This window comes from Spermophilus citellus (genome assembly GCF_964194105.1).
Source record: "Spermophilus citellus genome assembly, chromosome: 2".
Taxonomy (NCBI): Eukaryota; Metazoa; Chordata; class Mammalia; order Rodentia; family Sciuridae; genus Spermophilus; species Spermophilus citellus.
In genome coordinates this window covers 27,661,716-27,684,267 of record NC_138183.1, presented here as the reverse complement: position 1 = coordinate 27,684,267, position 22,552 = coordinate 27,661,716, and the positions used below count along the sequence as shown (strand labels likewise).

Below are 22,552 nucleotides of genomic sequence, written 5' to 3'. Positions count from 1 at the left end.
ACACAACTACCAAAAATTTTTTTAAAAAATAATAAAAGTTTTAGGAGAACTGGATATCCAGTTGGACCCTCTTCTCAACAGTGTATACAAAAATCAGCTCAAAATGGATTAAAGACATACACATAAGACCCGAAATTGTAAAACTATTAGAAGAAAATGGAGGGAGGAAGTGCTGTGATTTTGACCTGCACAATAATTTTTTGGAAAGGACCCCAAAAGCATAGACAATAAAAACAAAGAGCTGTTGAGTTTGAAACTCTTGATCAATGAACAAAAGACTCATCACATTTGACATCTGGAAAAAGATGTTTTAAGTTAGAGCTGGTACAAACTTATTATTCTGATTAACAAATTACTAGAATTCTTGGAAATCCCAGAAAACAAACAAAAAGGACAATTATTCTATATAGGCTTGTCACTAGATGGGGGTACAAGCAGTGGTAGATAGGAGACAATAAAACTGGTAACTGAGAGGAAGAGAGTAGTCTAGCTCCTTTTTACAGATAAATAAACTAAGGCACAGGAATTTAAGTGGCTTTAACAAGGTTGCACTGTTACTAGTGGTTAATGAGGGATGTAAATCTTCTGCCTTCCAGACTCTGCATTCCTTCTCCAAAACTTGTTTTTGCTTCTATAAATGAACTAATAAAAATGGTGAACACTACTTTTTGTGAGACTCCATTGAGATGGTGTCTGGATTTTATAAACATTATAATCAAAAGTTTGGATATATTACAATACATCTTAACCAATGCCAGTTTGCTTCTCTTAATAGAATGATTTATCAAAGCTGAAAAATGCCTTAAGGGAATTTCTTCTCTCATAATTGTTGCAAAGGTGGATTTGCTATCTAGGGATTTCACAAATATTTTAAGGTATTTCTTGTTAAAATAGTGGCATCCTGCTTAATGAAGCAATAAGAACTTTGGAAAGTCGAGATTTGGAATGCTTTATTGATGATGCAGCTACAACTAGTTGTGTAGCTTTGGAAAAGTCACTTATCTATATTTTAGTTTGTAAAGTGCAGGAGGAGTTCAATTACAAGTTCTAATTATGAGATCATTTCTGATATTCCTTCTGGCACAAAATTCAATGTTTGATAAATCTCATAGGATCTAGTAGTGAATTGCTTATAGTTTTTTAAGTTCTATATATTTTATGTAAATGCAATGTTTTAGATAACCTAAAGAATTTTAAAATTTACACAAAATCAGCCCTATTCCTATATACCCAAACTGTTCTTCAGAGTTGCTGAATTAAACTCTTTGCAATATTTTATTAAAATTCTTTACTGGCGAGGACTTAAAAACAGCATACTATAGGGACACAGCCACATTAATGTTTATAAAAGCACAATTCACAATAGCTAAACTGTGGAACCAACCTAGATGCCCTTCAGTAGATAAATGGATTACAAAAAAGTGGCATATACACACAATGGAATATTACTCAGCAGTAAAAGAGAATAAAATCATGGCATTTGCAGATCAGTGGATGGAGTTAGAGAAGATAATGCTAATGAAGTTAGCCAATCCCCAAAAAACAAATGCCGAATGTTTTCTCTGATATAAATAGACTGATTCATAGTGGGTTAGGGAGAGGGAGCATAGGAGGAATAGACTAACTCTAGATAGGGCAGAGTGGGTGGGAGGAGAAGGGAAGGGGGCGGGTATGGGTTTAGAAATGATGGTGGAATGTGATGGACATTATTATCCAAAGTACATGTATAAGGACACAAATTGGTGTGGATATACTTTGTATACAGCCAGAGATATGAAAAATTGTGCTCTATATGAGTAATAAGAATTGTAATGCATTCCACTGTCATATATAAATAAAAAATGATAAAACATTCTTTGCTGGTCATTCTGCTAATACTTCAAAAGTTAAGAACCACTGTCTTAGGAACTGCCTTAGAGCCTGAAGGTCTAGATAAAGTTGGGAACTTTAAAACAACCTATTTCTTGTCCTGTAGAAGCAGTTTTATAAAAGTAAAGAGTGTTTGGGTTAGTACATAAAAGGCAGTTTAACTCCAGCATAGCTAAAATACCACCCTCCTCATTAGCAGCCAGCTTTTTGTATTCATCTCTTTTTAAAGCCTTAAATGAAATTTAGAAGTTTTTACTTTTACATTAGGCTTTGGCAGTTTGTAATAGAAACCTGTCCTCCCCTTTGTGTATACCTTTCAGTTCTTAAATGTTTGAAGGCTTTTCAGTAATAGCATTCTGTTTTGTTTTTTAAAACAGGAAAATTCTTCTAACATACTTTCAGAGTTAGATGAAGAATTTGATAGTTTGTACTCTATATTGGATGATGTAAAAGAAAGTATGATTAATAGTATCAAGCAAGAACAAGCTCGTAAATCACACGAGTTACAGGTGAGACCCTGCAGCTATTTAAGTCTGAATATTCTATTTCATGCTTGATGTGTTGAAAGCAAAAATTAGTGAATTTGTGAGTATAGAATGGTTTCAAGAATGGTTTTTAACTTTGCTCAAACTTTCTTTTTTAAATTATGGTTAAGAAATAACAAAATTTACTTTCAGATGTTTTTTAAATGTTGTAATTATGTTATCATGTAACAGAGCTTAAGAACTTTTAAATTTTATTACAAAGCTGAAACTATGTGCCCCTTGAACAAAAACTCCTTATTTTCCCCTCCTGCCAGCTCCTGGCAATCATACTGTTTCCTCTTCCATTGTTTTGATTACTCTTGATATCTCACATGAGTAGAATTGTAAAGTGTTTGTCCTTTTGTGATTCTGTTATTTCACTCAGTATAATGTCCCTAGGGTTCATCTGTGTTGTAGCATGTATCAAGATTTCCTGTATTTCTGGTTGGATAATGTTTCATGTGTGTATATATTTTCTTTTATCCATTCATCTGTCTGTCAACGTTTGTGATATTTCTACCTCTTGATTATTGTGAATAATGCTTTGGTGAATTTTGTTGTGCAAGTATAAACCTAAGATGCTCCTTTAATTCTTTTGTTGTATACCCAGAAGTCAGATTGCTAATCATATGGTAGTTCTCTTTTTAGTTTTCTGAGAAACTTTCATATTGTTTTTCCATAGTGGCTATACCATTTTACCTTCTTACCAACAGTACATAAGAGTTCTGTTTTTTCTACATCCTCACCAACTTATTTTCTGGGTTTTTTTTTTTTTGTGTGTGTGTGTGTGTGTTGCTGTTGTTTGTTTTGTTTTGTTTGATAGTAGTTGTTTTTTTTACAGTTTAGATTTGCATTTGTCTAATGATTAGAGATGCTGAGCATCTTTTTAAATTGTTGATCATCTCTGTTTTCTTTGGAGATATGCCTATTCAGGTTTTTCCCCACCCCCATATTTTACTTTGCATTTCGAGACAGAGTGTTGCTAAGTTGCTAAGGCTGGTCTCAGCAACTTACCTCAACTTCCTGAGTCTCTGGGTTTACAGGTGTGTGCTACCATGTCTGGCTAAGTTGTAGGAATTTTTTATACATCCTGGGTAAATTTTTTTTAAATATATTTTTAATTATCAATGGACCATTATTTTACTTATTTATATGTTGGTGCTGAGACTTGAACCCAGTGCCTCACACATGCTAGGCAAGCACTCTCCCACTGAGCTACAAACCCCAGCCCATTCTGGGTATATTTTAATTTAACTATTTATCTAGAGAACTTCACTCATGCTAGGCAAGGGCTATAGTACTGAGCTATATCCCATAACCTTACATTCAGGATATTAACCCCTTATCAGAATTTATTGCAAGTCCCATTTATCTGTTTTTGCTTTTGTTACAAATACAGTATTGCAATATGTGGTGTAATGAAGATTTCCCCCTGTGTTTGAGCTTTAAGGGTTTTGTTGAGAAAGTTGGTCTATATGATGGAGTGTTGACCCCATGTTTTCGTCTAATAGTTGTAAACTTTCTGGTCTAATTCCTATGTCTTTGGCCTATTTCAGTTTGACTTTTGTGCAGGATTAGAGATAGGGATCTGGTTTCATTTTGCTACGCATAGCTGTCCAGTTTTCCCAGCACCATTTGTTAAAAGTCTGTCTTTTCTCCAAAATATATTTTTTGCACCTTTGTCAAGTATCAGATGGCTATAAGTATGTGGGTTTGTCTCTGTCTTCTACTCTGTTCCATTGGTCTTCATGTTTATTTTAATGCCAATGCCATGCTGATTTTGTTACTATAACTTTGTAGTATAATTTCAGATCAGGTGTTGTGATGCCTCCTGCATCACTTTTCCTGTTGATTATTGCTTTGGCTATTCAGGGTCTCTTTCTTTCAAATGAATTTAACAAAAATTTTTTTTCTAATTCTGTGAAGAAAGTCATTGGTATTTTGATGGGGATTGCTTTGAATCTGGATATTGCTTTTTGGTAGTATGGCTTTTAATGCAATCTTAAGGGGAAAATAAGTAGGCTTGAATATGGAATAGAGACTAGTTAAATATTCTGAAGAAGAATCTTATATACATTTAAAAGCCTAGTAGTTGGTTTGTTTCTCTGTTTGTGGAATCACTACCAATCTTTTCACATGACCTACAATTGAGAAGGGAAGAAGAGAGAGTGAAAGAGAAAACTAAATGAGATTGTATTAGGTGGAATTAATATGTAAGCATGAAGACTGAGCATATCACTATAACAGTTCCCCTCTTTTGTTTCTCTTCATTCCTATTTAATTCTAGGTACTTGAATTGTAGTTCTTTTGCTATCCAGTCTTGGAAATTTTAATTGATATTTTAGTAGTATGCATTTCTTGAATAGTGTGATAAGTGATGCTCAACTTGAATGTACCTGCACCTCATTTCACAAACTTTAGCTTAAATAGTTATCATTAAGAAATTTAGTCTTCATTACAGAGGATGTTGTCTGAAGGTAGATTGTTATTTTAATTTAAATTGTAGATAGTTTTCTGACTACTTTCATTAATAGAGAAGAATCTTCAAATAAATTTGGCCCCAGTAGTTTATAATTCTTTTCTTTTTTTGTTTTAAATTCTATCTTTATACATACAAAGCTAAGCTTTTTACATAAATTATGGAAAGAAATACAAAGTATTAAATAATATAAACTTATTGAATATATGACTGCTCATGATTATCTTGCTTCTGCAGCTCTCTGGATTTTTTTCATTACTGCTATTAAAATCACTTATAAATTTATTATAACAATGTATATTTTAAATTTCTGATGGCAATAAGAAACTTCATATTAATGATTTAGTTTTTTTCCCCCCCTTAGAATCAGCTTAGTCAATGTAATAATGCCCTGGAGAATTCTGAAGAATTGCTAGAATTTGCGACAAGGTCCTTAGATATAAAGGAGCCTGAAGATTTTTCAAAGGTACAAAAAAAAAAAAAAACACTTATGAAAAAAATTTACTCTAATGCACTTTATAAAGGAGTTAACTCCTTTAGTTTTGGATTTGTTTATTCATTTCTTTTTAATTTATTTTATTTTTTCCCTTTTTTTCATTTTATTGTTCAGTCATTTCTAATGTTGAAGAAGCTTGGGATTTCTGGATAATTAAAATGCAAGCTTCTCAAGCTGCTTTGTTTTAAAGGAGACACTTATTAGTATGTATCTTTGGGATCATGAAAACGTTAACTATTTTAGTTTAATTTTTCTTTACTACTCAATTCAGATGAATCAAGTTACTTTCCTTTTAGTTATATCTCTATTGGTAATTATTTAAAGGTACTTATGTACTTGAATGGAGTCATAACTTTCTTTTAGACTTTTCATGACCGAGGAAAGAAGATTGATATTACCATTGATGTGGTTCAAAACTAGTTTTCTAAGAGTTGATTGGGAAAACATTATCAATTGATACATATAAGCATTGTAACCCTGTGAAACTTCTTATTGGAGACAAATGTCCTGTTATTTAGCCTAAGTAAATGAATGTTTTATTAAAACATGAAAAAATAGGTCCTTGTCAAAGGGTATGTTTGGATAGAAATAAAAGGAATAAAAAGGTAGCTTGCTTCTGTTTTAACTTAGAGTCTCTCATTTAAAGGATTCTGAATTATATACTTATTTTTTTTTAATTTTTTAACATTTATTTTTTTTAGTTTTTGGTGGACACAACATCTTTGTTTGTATGTGGTACTGAGGATCAAACCTGGGCCACATGCACGCCAGGCGAGCGCGCTACCGCTTGAGCCACATCCCCAGCCCCTATACTTATTTTAAATAGGGTGAGCTTAAAATGATTTTCAGTTTATCAATTTAAAACTCAAGGATGTAGAATTAACAAAGACAAGATATGAACAAGGGGAAATTAAACTATAATTAACAAAATGTAACTGTATAGTTTATCAGGATTAGATTTAAGTTTGATGTTCCTATTTGTGGACTAGGCAGTGAATTGTATTAATATTAGAAAGGTACTTTTATAGTCCATTTGTATCTAGTCAGTGTTTTCATTCTATGACTTTCCTGTGAACTTGAGGTAGAAAAAAAACTCCTTGATAACATTTTTACTCTAAAAATGCAAAGATTTAAAGATGAACTTTAAAAATCAGTTTATTCTTTTAACAACATAAATCAAAGTAGACTACTACACTAATTAATTCTTAGATTTGTAGGTGAGTTGTAAAAAGTTTACCTTTGCATTTGGTAGGACTTGCTGTGAAAAGGAATTATGAGGAAACTTTTTCTTCAAAATACTTTAGTAGTATGAGATGTCCCCTATATACAGGGCATTCACGTGATAAACTTAAATATCTGGAACATATGGAACATAGCCAAGAAACATGCAGAAAGTAAAAAAAAAAAAAAATGTTTTGAGTCATCAAAATCATTGTCATGGAATTCATGAACAGGAATTTATGTTCCCTATTCACAATGATGACTCAGAGTCTGTTGACTATTAATTTGAACACGGTTCTTCTAATTTTTAGGGTTTTTTTTATTTTTAATAATTCCTACTTGTCAACAGATTCCCCTTCTGGTGGAGTAGAGTAGCTGTTTCTGGCTAGTGTAATCCTAACAGCAGGAGTTAGTCGTAGAGTGAAGAAGACAGGAAAACTAAAAAACGTGAACACAAGAACTCAGTTGTGTTTAAATAGGGCTATTACTTGGAAAAACTGTGATAAATGTTTATTTATTTCAAGTTTCTCTTTCTGTTGACATTTTCAGTATAGTTCTCTCCTCTTCCTCTCAAATGCTGCACATTTCTCTTTCTCTCTTCTTTGTTCTTTCTAGCTTTGTTTCTGTTACAATTTTTCCCCAAAATTGTAAATTGGAAAGGTTCTAATAAATCACATTGTGGTTTAAAAATATTTTCTTAATATGCCACTTTGTTTTTTCATGATCTAATTTGGTATCTTCTCCCAGCATTTTATAGTACTTCTTTGTATCTTAAACCATTTGGAGAGGTGAAGAAATGAATTGTCAGTCTTTCCTAACCAGAAATGTGAGTTTATTCAAGAAAAATTCTTAACTGCTTGAAGTTATTTTCTTAGTATCACTTCCTTGTCCATCTGCAGTGGTCTATAGGCCTGCTTCAAACACATAGTTGTTGACAAAATAAGGAGAGGACTTTTAAGATTAATTATTAGACCAATAGCATATTGTTATATCTGGAAAAAGAAATTCTTTTAAGGCATACTATTTGTGAATATTTAAGTTCTTAAATCAAATTAATATGAATAGTTCATGGGGACAAAAACAAATGATTAAGGAAAAATCCAGGCAACGGGTCCTATCATACTTCTTATCTTTAAGAGTATCTTACTACTAATATTTACATTATCATGTTACCTTACCTCAGCATGAAGCTGCTCTGTTCACCACCACCATACAATCTCAAAGTAAGAAAATAGAAATAGCACAAATAGGATAGGATTTTTGAACATATTTTTACTTAAAAAAAAAAACCTACTAGAAGTTTGGTTGATAGTAAATATATGCAGAATGATCACCAGCATATGGGATACAAATTTTTAGGTTTATTCCTGGATGAACAAGTTGCCAAAGCTCTACCAAATCTGACTTCTCTGCTAATAACTTGCCTGTGGAACACTGCTTGGATCCTTTTCTTCAGGTGATATTCTTATTCTAACCCTGAATGTAGACCTTGAATTCTCCCTATGAAAAGAGTTGGGTCAGCAGAACAGTTTCCAAGTCAATGTAATAAATTTGCCACCTCATTACAATGCAGTTGTCAGACTAGAAGTGAGCGAATTGTTTCCTACCCATGAGTGCCCACAGTAGAATAAAAAGTGCAGAGTAGGGTAAAAGGGGAGCAGTGCCTTCTGCATTTTACCACAGATAAATACATTAAAGTGGGTTTAATATATTTCTGTCTTCTAACTCAAAATAACTCACTACTGGAATATTGTTCAGCAAGTGTCAGGCTCTGGCCACTGGGAGGAGAAAACAAGGAAAGAACTCACGCAGCACTTTCAAGGGAAAATTATTGGCGGAAGCTACTCATGTAGGCTGAAGTCAGGAATGCTGGGAGAGGAGAGGACCTTCAACAACATTCTTTCATTTTGAAGGCAATTTAAAAACAAATATTTATTATGTATAGCTCAATCTATAGTTTTCACCTTTATATGAATTCCTCAGTTTCAAAGTTTGTTTCAAGTTATTTACTGTGATTTTGTAACAAATACTTTAAACAATTGTGATTTTTAAAAGTTCTTTTATGAACAGATAAATATATGTGTAAAAAATATAAAACTTTTGATGTATGGAGTCATTAGAAGGATGATGATTTTTATCTAAAGGAAAATAGTATTTTGAAACTATCTTTTTTTCCCCTTTGTGTAACAAGACAAAAATGATAATATTACGAATAAATGTAGAAGTAATGAGTTGTTTCAGAGACTTAAATAGTGATGTTGAGTAGTGATGTAACTAATGACTAATGCTTCTTAGAAGCTTTCCAGTGATATACAATTCCATAACCTAAAATAAGTTTAAGCATTTACTGAGACTTCTTCATAACTCGTTAAATGGAGTTATGCAGATAAAAAATAAATATGCTAGCAGCAGAGCTATGGTAAATCCTGGGATCAGTTGGTACTTATTAAACAGATGCTTAATTCTTAATTATAAAATTTATCATTCTTGAAATTGAAATAGAGGAATCAAGCTGTGTAGTAATATGTATCTTTTGGTTAGCTTTCTGCTTTGGGAGAAGAAATTCTAGAAAAAATTTATTTTCCATTTTAAGACATTTCTTACAATTGGACACTTTTAGAAAAATATCTTTAGATTTTGAAACTTTTCTTTCTTATTGTACAAGATAATTTCTTTTTCTTTTTTCTTTTTTTATGGTGCTGGGGATTGAACCCAGGGCCTTGTGCATGCAGGACAAGCACTCCACCAGCTGAGCTATAATTTCTTAAGTTCTGCCTTCATACAGTATACATACAATAAAATTTGAACCTTTGGAAGAGGAGTCACAGGATTTTCAATTTTATCAACATATAAATATATAGGACAACCCTTTTTCCTAGATTATCTGACTTTTCAACTATTCCTTTACTGTTTTTTCACAGTGTGATATATGAAATAATACCATAAAAACTTTGCATGCATGCATATGTGCACATACACACAAACACGAAAAATGATTCACTAAATTAAGCAACACTAGAAATAAAAAAGAATCATCGTGGTCAGTTTAAAAAATAGTAATAATCTTCATATCATTGGGTTATATAAGGGAGATTGATAAATAGCATTCCTCCAACCAAGTTCACAACCAATTAGGAGTTAAGGTAAAACAATAAAACTGATAAAAGGCCAAATGCTGATAATATAATATTGTATAATATGAGTTATACCATTGGGCAAGTTTCTTAGTATTGAATCTCAGAATTAGACAGACTAGCCCTCCCACATTTGTTCAATAGTGGCTACCTCAGTTTACTGTGGGTGGGGGGTCCTCTTTCAGTGAAACTGAAAGCAGAGAGGGAAGGAACACAACATGTATTCTCTGTGGGCAAACAAACTGCCAGAAAAAGTGGAAGATACTGAACTTCTCATTTCTATTTTGTCCTTTCAAACTCATAATCAAATAAGTCATATTACTTACCAAGAAGAAATGAGGGACTAGAAAGGCTAAAGGAGTAATGCTAATGGCATTTCCTCCATGTGTAAAGAAATATCAGGTATAGAGGAGTCCCCTCTTTTCCTCCCTTGTATTTAAGATCTTTGTTTTGTAATTCTAGCTATGACAGTAATTTTTAAAAATCAGTATAATTAACTTTCTTTACATTTCTTATCCCTGGTACCAAACTAGTTTCATGTCTTAAAACACATATAGATGCCTTCCACAGAATTGGACTGTTTGCTGTAGAATAAAGACCTTGGAAAGAACTTTTAGAATCATTAAGGATCAAAATCCCTTAGTAAAGAAATAAAATGATTAGTATACAAGGTTACAGAGTTGGATAGTGGTAATGCTGGAACTGTGTAACATAATTATCTCTGAAATCTCAGTGATATTCAGACTAAAATATTTTAGGGTGGTTATAAAAGTGACCAAAAGTAGAATCAATGTTAGAATTGAAGGATAAAGGCCAAAGAAGCATTGCTATATACATCTAATTAACATTAAATTTAATTAAATAATACTATTACTGCACACCAGGCATTATGCTAGGCACTAGGGATAGAGTTTTCAGCAAAATGGCCATGTTCTACCTTTGATATATTATTAACTGTGCTTAATAGTGTGAGAGAAAACTTTTGGCTATATTATATTGTATATAGATGTAAAAGGCCAATAGTTTTTGCATTTTCATTGTTTTTCCATGATTGGACCAACACCAAGTTATAACTCTGTCCCCTTCTTAAACTTGTACCTAAAAAAAATAAGACATATGTATAATAGATTAAAGTTTTGCAGCTTCTGTGAAATCACCTGAGGGAAAGAAAGACCCCATTTCTAGAAGTACTTCTCTGGTCCCTCCTCATCTGAATTTCTGGCACTACAACCTAATTCTTTGGGGTAAAAGATCGTAAGCTGCAGCCTAGTTTTGTACATTAGCAGGCAAACTCTAGAATGCTAAGTTCTTCTCTACTCAAACATCTCTAAAGAAAAATTAAAGAACAGATTTGACATGTACAAGAAAATCACTAGGATGCACAGAAATGTGTGTCCCATAAAGAGATTTATTCTAGTTGAAAAATGTCAGACTGAATGAAATGGAGGTGTGTTTTAATGACCTTAAGGTAAGAAAAAACATTTAAAGTCATTTAGAATTAGTTTGGAGTGTTAAATTTTTCTCCTTTTAAGGGATTTATATGGGGTCTGTTTTTTCTATTAAGTTCTAACATCACATCATGCAAACTTATGTGAACTGTACAGATTTCCTGTAATTTATGTTTTGGTGAATATGAACAACTAATCTATTGCAGGGTTTATATCCTAACTTTTCTTGCATGTCACTGCCATTGAAACTCGCATGAAAAGCACTAACTACCTTCTTTCTCTTCTCCCTGATTTGCTTCAAGGCTGCCAGACAGATCAAGGATAGGTATGGTATAAAAACTATATTTTATTTAAGTATCAATATTGAAGTCAGAAATGAAATTCAGAAATAGTTTTTTATTAGAATTTTTGTTAAAATAAAAATGCCCAATGGCCAAATATTTTTACAAAATAAAGATATCTCTATATCCTCTTGGAATAATGAGTAAGATTTTTTTTAAAAATGTGTTTCAAGAACATAGTTGTGGACAATTATGTGCTTCCAAAAGAATTTCATTTCTGGTATAATAATATAGTTAGTTTTAGAAAAGTTCTTAACTAGTTGTATTAGTGGAGAGGGTACTATTTTGAATAATTTAAAAATAAGTATTCCTGGAATGCATTTTCATTGTTTTTAGATTTAAATATAAGCAGATCTTATTTTCAGAGAAGTCACAGTATTTTAAAATAAGTCCTCAAAGCTAAAGTTCTCATACTTCACTCTTTACCACCTTTGTATTCTCATTCTATCCTGTTCCTGGTGCCATCTCTTTCTGTTTCTAATGCCATCACTATCTAGTTTATATTCTGTGGGAAGAGAAAATTATTAAAGACGTTGGTTTAGAATGTTTTTCTCATTGGTAGAGGTAGTAATAAAAAAGAGAACTTAGTAGTTGTTGAAATGAATACATCAGAATGCTTAAATTGCTGCTGGCTACATTTGGATTGTGTTCACACAGCAGGAATGGATTTGGTCTGCTTGACCAGTCATTGAGCATTGTCTGTAGAGAGAACATAACTTAAGGTTCTTCATCTGAGGATCATAAGAATTTCTGAAAGGCAAAGCTCTTCAAATATTACTCTGAATCTTATATTAAATTGTTGTTCATCAGATAATTCATGAAAATACTCCTTTTGGATTGTATGAGAAAAATCAGTGTAGACATTGTTAATATTTGCAGGAATTTTCAATTCTGGTTTCTCTTATTTTTTAATTTGACTAAGAGGCAAGATTTACACAGTAGTAAAAGCATTTTTAGCACAAATATTAATTTTTTATCTTTTATATTTTACATCAGGTAGTAGTTAAAGGTATAGGTTGTTCTTATACATCCTAGATATAGAAAAAAGATTATAAGAAGTTTTTATTTTATTTTATTTTATTTATTTATTTTTAAGAGACAAGGTCTCATTGTGTTGGCCAGCTGGACCCAAACTCTTGGGCTCAAGCAGTCCTCCTATCTGAGCTTCCAAGTAGTTGAGATTATAGGTACATGCCACCATGCCTGATGTGATTATGAGAGGTCAAAGGTGAAACATTAGCAGTATGAGTAATGACTAATAGAATAGTTTATTAATGAAGTAGATTTGAATTGTATCTGCTGGAATTTGCTATGAGCAATCCAAATTACACCCTGCCTAAATTATTTTTCCTGTTTAGCTACTATTCTGTTACATTCTCCTCTGGTTCCTTATTTTGTATTCTCATTCTATCCTGTTCCTGGTGCCACTTCCTAATCAGACTTTGGGCTGTCCAAAGACCTTGTGAGAGACCTTGCAAAATCTTCATTTCAAGATTCTGTATGGTTGTGCTTCCCAGAATTCTTTCCTTATTCCTGATCTCGTTCTCTTTGTCCAGATTTGGCATAATTTTATTTTATGAGCACCTTTCATGACTGTATTCTTCACTGAAGCTTGACTGTGCTTCCTCTTCTCAGCCAGCAGGCCAGGATTCCTTATTTCTGTTACGGAAAATTCCACTTTTTAATTTGTTTTGCTCAAAGTTTATTTTTTAATTTTTTTATTTTTTGGCTACTTACAAAGTATTTGCTTCCTGCCTGAGGAGTGTTTCTGGGTCTTAGCTTAATTATTTAAACACGATTTTAGCTTCATAAAACCCAGATTTCCCTAATATAGTTTCTGATCTCTCAGAAAACAAGTTTCTAGAATTCCATCATTACCTTTTGTAGTATGAAAATAGTTTTAAAATATAGTCATAATGAAATCTTGTTTCATCAAGCTAAGAAGGGATTATTCTCTTATGTAAAGATGAATTTTAAGGAAGAGTTTAAAATCTGAGCAAGGAATCAAATTTTTAAAAATGACCAAACTATATTGTATTATGTGCATGTACAAAGATGTAACAATAAATCCCACTAAAAATTTTAAAAGTGAACTAAAAGTATATGAAACTTCAGTATCATTTGCTATGATTTAAGGTAAAAGAATGGCAGGAGTGAGAAGGAAAACTGAAGACTAAGAAGTAATACATGGTATATTTCCAAAAATTTAAAATCACTGGAGTATAACTTAGGGAACTTGGTAATTTTGGAAGATGATTAGTTGAGAGAGAGAGGGGGGGGGGAGGGAGGGAGGGAGGGAGGGAGAGAATTATTGCTGGGTGTGATGGCACACTGAGAAAGGGGGAATCATAATTTTAAGGCCAGCCTCAGCAATTTAATGAGGCTCTACACAACTTAGCGAGACCCTGTCTCAAAAAAAAAAAAAAAAAATTAAAAAGAGATGAGGAATGTAGCTTTAGTGGTAAAGTGCCTCTGAGTTCAATTCCCAGTATACCCCCCACAAAAAAGGGGGGGAAAGGGAGAGAATTATTGGTTCTTGAAAGAGAAGGATCATGAAGGGGAGAGGCAAATTAGGTTGTTTGAGAAAATTAAATGTGTTCATATGTTTTATATAGTTGCTTTCTCTTTGCAAAAAGAAGGAAGCCATCCTTGAGTTCAGCTGATACTATTAGAAGTAAACTAAGCAAGTCAAGGTGAAACATGCTTAACTACATGAATCTCTAGAGATGATTTAGAAATTTGAGATTTGTAATTTGGGCTTTGAGGCACATTTGTTTAAATATATTCAGTTTAAAAATAAAAGATATTGAAAGAGTGTAGCATTGTTGCACATTTGAATTGATTCATTGACTAGGAACCAGTTTTGTTTTAGGCTTTGCTAAACCTTTCTAATCCACTTTTGGTAGACATTCTTTTTGTTTGTACTTATAGTGATTAAATCAAGTTTTATAGATTTTGTAGGTTTCATATTTTAAATTTTCTAAAATACTTTCTGATAATTTCCCTCAGCATTTCTCGTTAAAGAGTCATGTTGTTTATCAGGCTTAGAAGAAACCAAGTAAGTTCAAACCCATTCACCGATTCAGAGTGTTTAGTAAGAACCTATTTTAATGTAACTCTTACTGATGTCTTCAAATCAAAGGATACTTGAGACTATAAAGAACAACATACAAGACTAAGCGTTTATTCCTAACTTCTTGATATAATTTGAAATTTATTATTCGAGAATCAACAGCTTAATGTAATAAGTGTGGAATACTAGCATTATATTTGTCAATACAGTAAGCAGTCATTTTGAGTTCTCTTCCCTATAAATTGATTTTAATGTAGCACTTTCTTTTTGGTAAATAAATCAACTGTTTATTCATTGTTGTGTAGTGATTACTTTTTTAGTTGTAAATAACTGAAAACAGCAACATTTTGACATTTTTCAGTTCCAAATAAGTGAATACATCTCTGTCTTGGTTAGATTTGATAGATCTGATTGACTAGGCGTGGCAGGCCTTTGTTCTTCCATCTCTATTTACTTTCTCTCCCAAATTATGTACTAGAAGAATGCATTCATGAATAGTGCTTCTGTACCATTCTTTGATCAAAGATTATAAAGGACTTTGTAACACCTGTGGAAATTTACTGTTAATTTGAAATAAAATGATAGTAAAAGGGTTTCTTTTGATTTCCAGTTTTAATTGAAAATAGTTTCCCTACACTATTGACAAATTAAGATCTAGCTTGGCTTCATTCTTTTTTTTAACTTCACATTCATCTAGTAAGTGTTTGTTGAAGTCCTATTATTTCCATGGCATGTAGTTCCATGGGGCTGTTTCTCTTAATATCCTTCCATGCATGTAGCTAATTCTGACAGATCAGTGACCTCTGCTGGTATGATATTCACTGGTCATGATTTCACCTTTTTCCTTTCTCATCCATGGCCTGTCTTTAACAGGTACTACTATACTATACAATATTATATCCATCTGCTTCAACTCTTGTTGTAGAGCACACGATGTAGCTATTACTACAGGGGAGAATGTTTGAATCAGGTTGTATATACACTTCACTATTTGGCATGTGAAAAGGAGTGGGGGTGGCATCAGGAGGTCAGTTTGATTGAGTGTACAGAGGTTCAGATGAAGGTTGGGTCTGGTAAGGATTATTTATATGGGATATTTCTTTTATTGATATTGGTATATTATACGATTGTATAAAACTGGATGGAATTGCTAAGTTATCTTAGAGGTCTTTAAAAGGCATTTTTCAGATTTTTACTTAATTTTCAAAAGACAGATTTATATTTGACTGTTCTAGTCTCTGAAATCATTAGAATGAAATGATTTTTGTCTTTTCATTTTATAAATTAAATGATTTGATACTTCTTGTTCTTCTGTTTTAAAAAGTATATTTGTGTTTACCATAGAGTCACAATGGCTTCAGCCTTTCGCCTTTCTTTGAAACCAAAGGTCAGTGACAGCATGACTCATTTAATGGTGGATTTCTCTCAGGAAAGACAGATGCTGCAAACTTTGAAGTTTTTGCCAGGTAAACAGCATGTATTACATGTACAGTTTTGAATAAAAATTTTTCCTGCAATGCTTTTCTGTAATGAACATTGGTATATAAATATTAAAGAAGCATAGTGTGATTTTTTTCTTCATTCCACTAAATATTTAAATTTGGTAGTCTTTATTTTTAGAGAATTATTTTACTGGTAGTAAATATTCTATTTCAAGAATCCCATTAAGGAGTATCATTTGATGGTTAACAGTGGGTCTTTAGACCAAACTTTTTTAGATTTGAATTTTGCTGTATACTTGCCATGTAATCCTGAACAAGTTATTTGACTTGCCTCATTTCTGCTTCTTTAGAATGTGATATTATTCTAGGGTTTTTGTAAGGATTAAATGAATTGATACTTCTAAGGCATTTGTATAATAGTATATGGCACATAGTTAAAGCTCAGAGGATGTTAGCTGTTGGCATATTATGTGATTGTATAAAGCTGGATGGAATTGCTAAGTTATCTTAGAGGTCTTTAAAATGCATTTTTCAGATTTTTACTTAATTTTCAAAAGACAGATTTATATTTGACTGTTCTAGTCTCCAAAATCATTAGAATGAAATAATTTTTGTCTTTTCATTTTACAAATTAAATTTTATATATATATATAAAACAGCAGATTGCGTTACAATTCATATTACATATACAGCACAATTTTTCATATCTCTGGTTGTATATAAAGTATATTCACAACAATTCATGTCTTCATACATGTACTTTAAATAATGATGTCCATCACATTCCACCACCTTTTCTAACCCCCTGCCTCCTCCCTTCCCCTCCCACCCCTCTGCTCTATCTAGAGTTCGTCTATTTCTCCCATGCTTCCCTTCCCTACCCCACTATGAATCAGTCTACTTATATCAGAGAAAACATTTGGCATTTTTTGGGGGGGATTGGCTAACTTCACTTAGCATTATCTTCTCTAACTCCATCCATTCACCTGCAGACGCCATGATTTTATTCTCTTTTATTGCCGAGTAATATTCCATTGTATATGTATGCATTTTTTATCCATTTATCTATTGAAGGGCATCTAGGTTGGTTCCACAGTTTAGCTATTTTGAATTGTGCTACTATAAACATTGATGTGGCTGTGTCCCTGTAGTATGCTGTTTTTTCGTATAGACCAAGGAGAGGGATAGCTGGGTCAAATGGTTGTTCCATTCCCAGTTTTCCAAAGAATCTCCATACTGCTTTCCATATTGGCTGCACCAATCCCACCAGCAATGTATAAGTGTGCCTCTTCCCCCACATCCTCGCCAGCACTTATTTTTGTTTGTCTTCATAATACCTGCCATTCTGACAGGAGTGAGATGAAATCTTAGAGTAGTTTTGATTTGCATTTCTCTAATTGCTAGAGATGATGACATTTTTTCATATATTTGTTGATTGTACATCAGAAGAAAGATATACAAAAATTAACTAAAGTGCATCAAAGACTTTGCAAATAGACGCAAAACTATGGAACTTATAGAGGAAAGCAAAGGTCAACACTCCAGCATAAAGGACAGGTAATGATTTTTTTCATTAGGACCCCTAAAGCTTGGGAAATAATGCCAAGAGTTAATAAATGAAATGGTATTAAATTAAAAAGCGTCTGCACGGCAAAGGAAAGAGTAATGTGAAAAAAGAACCTACAGAATGGAGGAAAATCTTTGTTAGCTACATTTCTGACAGAGGATTAATACCTAGAATATATAAAGAACTCAAAAAGGTTTGCACCAAAAAACCCACCTAATTAATAAATGGGCAAATAAATTAAACAGACACTTCATAAAAGAAAAAATAAAATGGCCATTCACACCAGTCAGAATGGCAGTCCTCAGGAATTCAAACAATAATAAATGCTGGAAAGGATGTGGAGAAAAAGGAACACTTACACTGTTGGTGGGATTGTAAATTAGTACATTCACTATGGAAATCAGTATGGAGGTTCCTCAAAAGACTAGGCATGGAAGCACCATATGACACAGCCATACCACCACTCCACAGTATTTATCCTAAAGAATTAAAGTTATCATAGGGATACAGTCATATCCATGTTTTTATAGCAGCACAATTCACAATAGCCAAACTATGGAACTAGCCCAGGTTCCATCAACAGCTGAATGGATACAGAAAATGTGGTATAGATACACCATGGATTTTTATTCAATCACAAAAAATTATTTATTTGCAGGAAGATGGATGGAATTTGAGACGATTATGCTAAGCAAAATAAGCCAAAGTCAGAAGATCAAGGGTCATGTTTTCTCTCATATAGAATCTAGAGAGAAAAAAGGAAAAGAAAGATAAGGGGTAATCTCATGAAAAGCAAAGGGAAACCCGCAGAGTAGAGGAAGGTAGGCCAGCCGGTGAGAGGAGGGGAGGAAAGGGGAAAGCTCTGGGGAAAGATATTGATCAAATTATATTGTAACAACAGATTCACCATTATGTACAAATACAATGCACCTGTAAAAAAGAAAAGTAGCTCCTTTTCATTTCAAACTTAGTTTTCTTCCTAGAGCAATGTATGAGTGTGCCTTTTCCCCCACAGAGGGTACCACTGTTACTAACATCTGTTTATCTTTCCTGAAATAGTCTAAATCTATACAGACATCACCACATGTATAGGCAGAATCAGGTAGTTGCTAATATTTGGCAGTTTTTACCCTCAAAAAGATAAGTTTGTTTCATTAAGTCTAATATATAATCCACACCCTTTTGAAAATGGAAGCATACATATACACTGTTAAATACTTTCTCTTTGCCACTTGACAATATGTAGGAGTTCTTTCCAGATCATTATAGATCTACTTCATTTTTTTAAAATAACTGGATAGTAGGAATTTAATTAGTTCTTCTTAATGGATATTTAAGTTTATGGTCTTTTTCTAGTAGTGGCAATGATGTGTAACAAAATGCTTAGGTATTTTGCAGAGATAATGTATCAATATGTCTCAAGGATAAATTTCTAGAAATGGAAATGTATGTGTATTTTAAATTTGAATAATTATTTAAATTGTCAAGGAAATTTCACAATTTATGCTTCCCTGAAAATATTTGAATGACTGTATTCTTATATAGCTACAGTTTTCAGAGTTTTTAGTTTTTGGTTCATTCTATTCTAATAGTGACATATGGGTTATCTGATTGTTTTAATTTTCATTTTTTTAAGTGTGAATGTATTTATCCTATCTTCATAAGCCACTTTAAAAAATGAACTCCTAGGGGCTGGGGATGTGGCTCAAGCGGTAGCGCGCTCGCCTGGCATGCGTGCGGCCCGGGTTCGATCCTCAGCACCACATACCAACAAAGATGTTGTGTCCGCCGAGAACTAAAAAATAAATATTAAAAAAAAAAATTCTCTCTCTCACTCTCTCTCCTCTCTCACTCTCTCTTAAAAAAAAAATGAACTCCTTATTTATGATTTTTCACTTTTTCATACAATGGTTTATATTTTAATTAATGATATGTAGCACCTTTTAGTATATTAAGGAGGTTAGCCTTTGGTCCTATATGTGGCATAACTTCCTCTTAGTCATTTGTCTATTGGTTTATAATGATTTTTTTCCTAGCAGAAATTTTAATTTTTATATAATCAAATATGTCACACTTTTTCTTTGTGACTTTTAGATTTTAGAAAGACCTTACTTGGACCTTCCCCATTGCAAGATTATAAAAATAGATATACTTAACTTTTTTTTAATATTCTTTTTTGGTTGTAGATGGACACCGTACCTTTATTTTATTTATTTTTATATGGTGCTGAAGATCAAACCCAGTGCTTCTTACATGCCAGGCAAGCTCTCTACCACTAAACCACAACCCCAGCCCCTAGATTCATTTTCTTATGTTTGTAGCCTTTTAAAACTAGACTTTAATATTTAGAACAATTTTAGGTACATAGTAAAACAATGGAAAGTATGAGGATTTCCCATATACCCACAAAACATGCTTAGCTCCCTCATTATCTACATCACCCATCAGAGTGGTACATTGGTTATAACTGATGAATCTACATTGACACATCATTGTCACCTCAAACTCTATAGTTTACAGAAAGGTCCACCCTTGGTGTTATACATTCTGTGGGGTTGCACAAATTTATAATGGCTATAGCCACCATTATAGTATCATACATATTATTTTTATTGTCCTAAAAATTCTTTGTATTCTGGGGCTGGGGTTGTGGCTCAGTGGCAGAGTGCTTGTCTACCATGTGTGAGGCACTGGGTTCGATGCTCAGTACTGCATGTAAATAAATGAATAAAATAAGGGTTCATCAACATCTTAAAAAATTTTTTTTTAAATTCTTTGTATTCTGCTTCTTTAGCCTTCTCTCCTCCCAACCCCTAGAAAATACTGATTCTCACCCTTTCCATAGTTTTGCCATTTCCAGAGGTCATATGGGTGGAGTCATACAGTAGGTAGCCTTTTCAGATTGGTAGCTTTTACCTAGTGATAGGCATTCTGTCCTCCATGCCTAGTTTTTCGTGGCTTGATAATTCATTTCTTTTTAGCACTGAATAATCCATGTACCACAGTTTGTTTAGGGCAACTTGGTTTCTTCCAAGTTCTGGTAATAATGAATAAAGCTGCTGTAAACATCTATAGGCAGGTTTTGTGTGGACAAAGGCTTTTCAGCTCCTTTGGGAAAATACTAAGGAGTGAAGTTTCTGGATACTATATAAGATTATGTTTAGTTTTGCAGGAAACCTCCAATACGGTCTTATAAAATGTCTATATTATGTTGCGGTCCCACCAGCAATGAATAAAATCCTTGTTGCTCTACATTTTGTTGCTTTACAGCATTGGTACTGTAGTGTTATTTCATTGTTGTTTTAATTTGCATTGCTTAATCATGCGCCACATGAGGTAGAGCATCTTTTCATATACTTCCTTGTTATTTGAATATCTTCTTTGGTGAGGTGTCTGTTTAGATCATTGGCCTATTATTTTTTAATTCTTAATCTGATAATTCCATCATATCTGCCATATCTGAGTCTGTTTCTGATTCTTCTTACACTCTTTTTGGACTGTATTTTTTTTCCTAGAGTATGCTTGTAATTTTTTCTTGATAGCCACATATAATATATTAGGTTAAAGAAACTGTTGTGAATAGGCCTTTGATAATGTGATGGTAAGTTGTGCAGAGATAGGAATCATTTTATTGTGTTTTGATTATGTCTCAGTCTTTTTGTGAATCTGTGCCTTTGAACTATGAACTTTACAGGTGCATCTCAGTAGTCCCCACTCTTACTTTCCCTTAGGTAGAACAAGATGGCTAGAGTGGACTGGAGTGAGACTGCTGTTTCCCTTTGTCCTGGTGGAGTAGCCAGCTGGAGTTTTTTATTTCCTTTCACCCAGCTCAGTTAGGCTCAGATAATCCCAAAGAGTTAGACTCTAGTTAACTAGTTTCTTTTTTTTTTTTTGAGAGTAGATCTTGTTAAGGAAAACATAAGCTCTGGTGTATTTCAAAATGTTTCCTTTTCTACTCCCTATGGTGTAAATATAAGGGGATTTTCCTCCATTGTTCCTGATGACAACCTGTTAAGCTCTTAGAGGAAAAATTCACAAATAGTAGGTGCCCTTCTATAATTGGAGCCACCTGGGGTTTTTGACTCAAACATACCCACACTGAACCTCAGGCAGCTTATCAATTACAGTTTAGGTATCCTTACCCCAGCACTGGTTTCTGCTTAGGTTTTTGCTCTAGTAAATTGTGACTCTCTGTATTTACCTGTTTGTCTCTTCATATTGAGGCCTTTTAATCTCACTTCTCTTACAGATCTAAGAATTATTATTGATTTTTCAGTTTGTTCAACCTTGTTTGTTGTTAGAAGGGGGTGGCCACTACCAGATTTCTTATGTATGTGCCAGATTGTAAAGTAGAAGTCCCTGGGTAGTAAAATCTGGGTAATTAGTATATGTATCATCTCAAACATTTAGAATTTGTACTGGAAACTTTCAAAACCTTTTGCTATTTTAACAGGTCTAATGAATTATTGTTAACAATAGTTACCCTCCATGTGAGGCACTGGGTTTGATCCTCAGCACCACATAAAAATAAATAAAGGTATTATGGCTATCTACAACTAAAAAAATTTTTTTAAATGTACAGTGGGGTAGGAGGGAAGAATAGAAGTTCATTGGATTAGACAAGGAGAAATGAAGGAAGGTGGGCGGGTGTGGAATAGGAAAGAGTAGAATGAAACAGGCATTACTTTCCTGTGTACATATATGAATACACAACCAGTGAAACTCTACCTCATGTACAGCCACAAGAATGAAATCCTAATTAGAATTTGTCTAGATACACTCTACTATCATGTACATCTAAAGAACAAATTAAAAATCAGAATAGGGCTAGGGGTATAGCTCAGTTGGTAGAGTGCTTGCCTTGCATGCACAAGGCCCTGGGTTTAATCTCCAGCACCACACACACACACACACACACACACACACACACACACACAAAAGAAAAGAAAAAGAAAAAA

The 22,552-nt window shown here is 33.1% G+C and overlaps 1 protein-coding gene across 4 annotated transcripts in view; it reads left to right on the top strand.

Moving 5' to 3' along the window:
• Window positions 1-22,552, top strand: part of FSD1L (fibronectin type III and SPRY domain containing 1 like) — a 71,695-nt gene that overhangs the window by 19,229 nt on the left and 29,914 nt on the right. For 3 of the 4 annotated variants that reach the window (XM_081278640.1, XM_081278638.1, XM_081278637.1), the window contains exons 3-6: window positions 2,247-2,378; window positions 5,237-5,338; window positions 11,474-11,496; window positions 15,930-16,051. The exons of the other annotated variant lie outside the window; for it this stretch is intronic. In XM_081278640.1, the coding sequence (XP_081134766.1) occupies window positions 2,247-2,378; window positions 5,237-5,338; window positions 11,474-11,496; window positions 15,930-16,051 (379 nt within the window). The remainder of the gene's footprint in view (window positions 1-2,246; window positions 2,379-5,236; window positions 5,339-11,473; window positions 11,497-15,929; window positions 16,052-22,552) is intronic. 4 annotated transcript variants of the gene reach the window in all.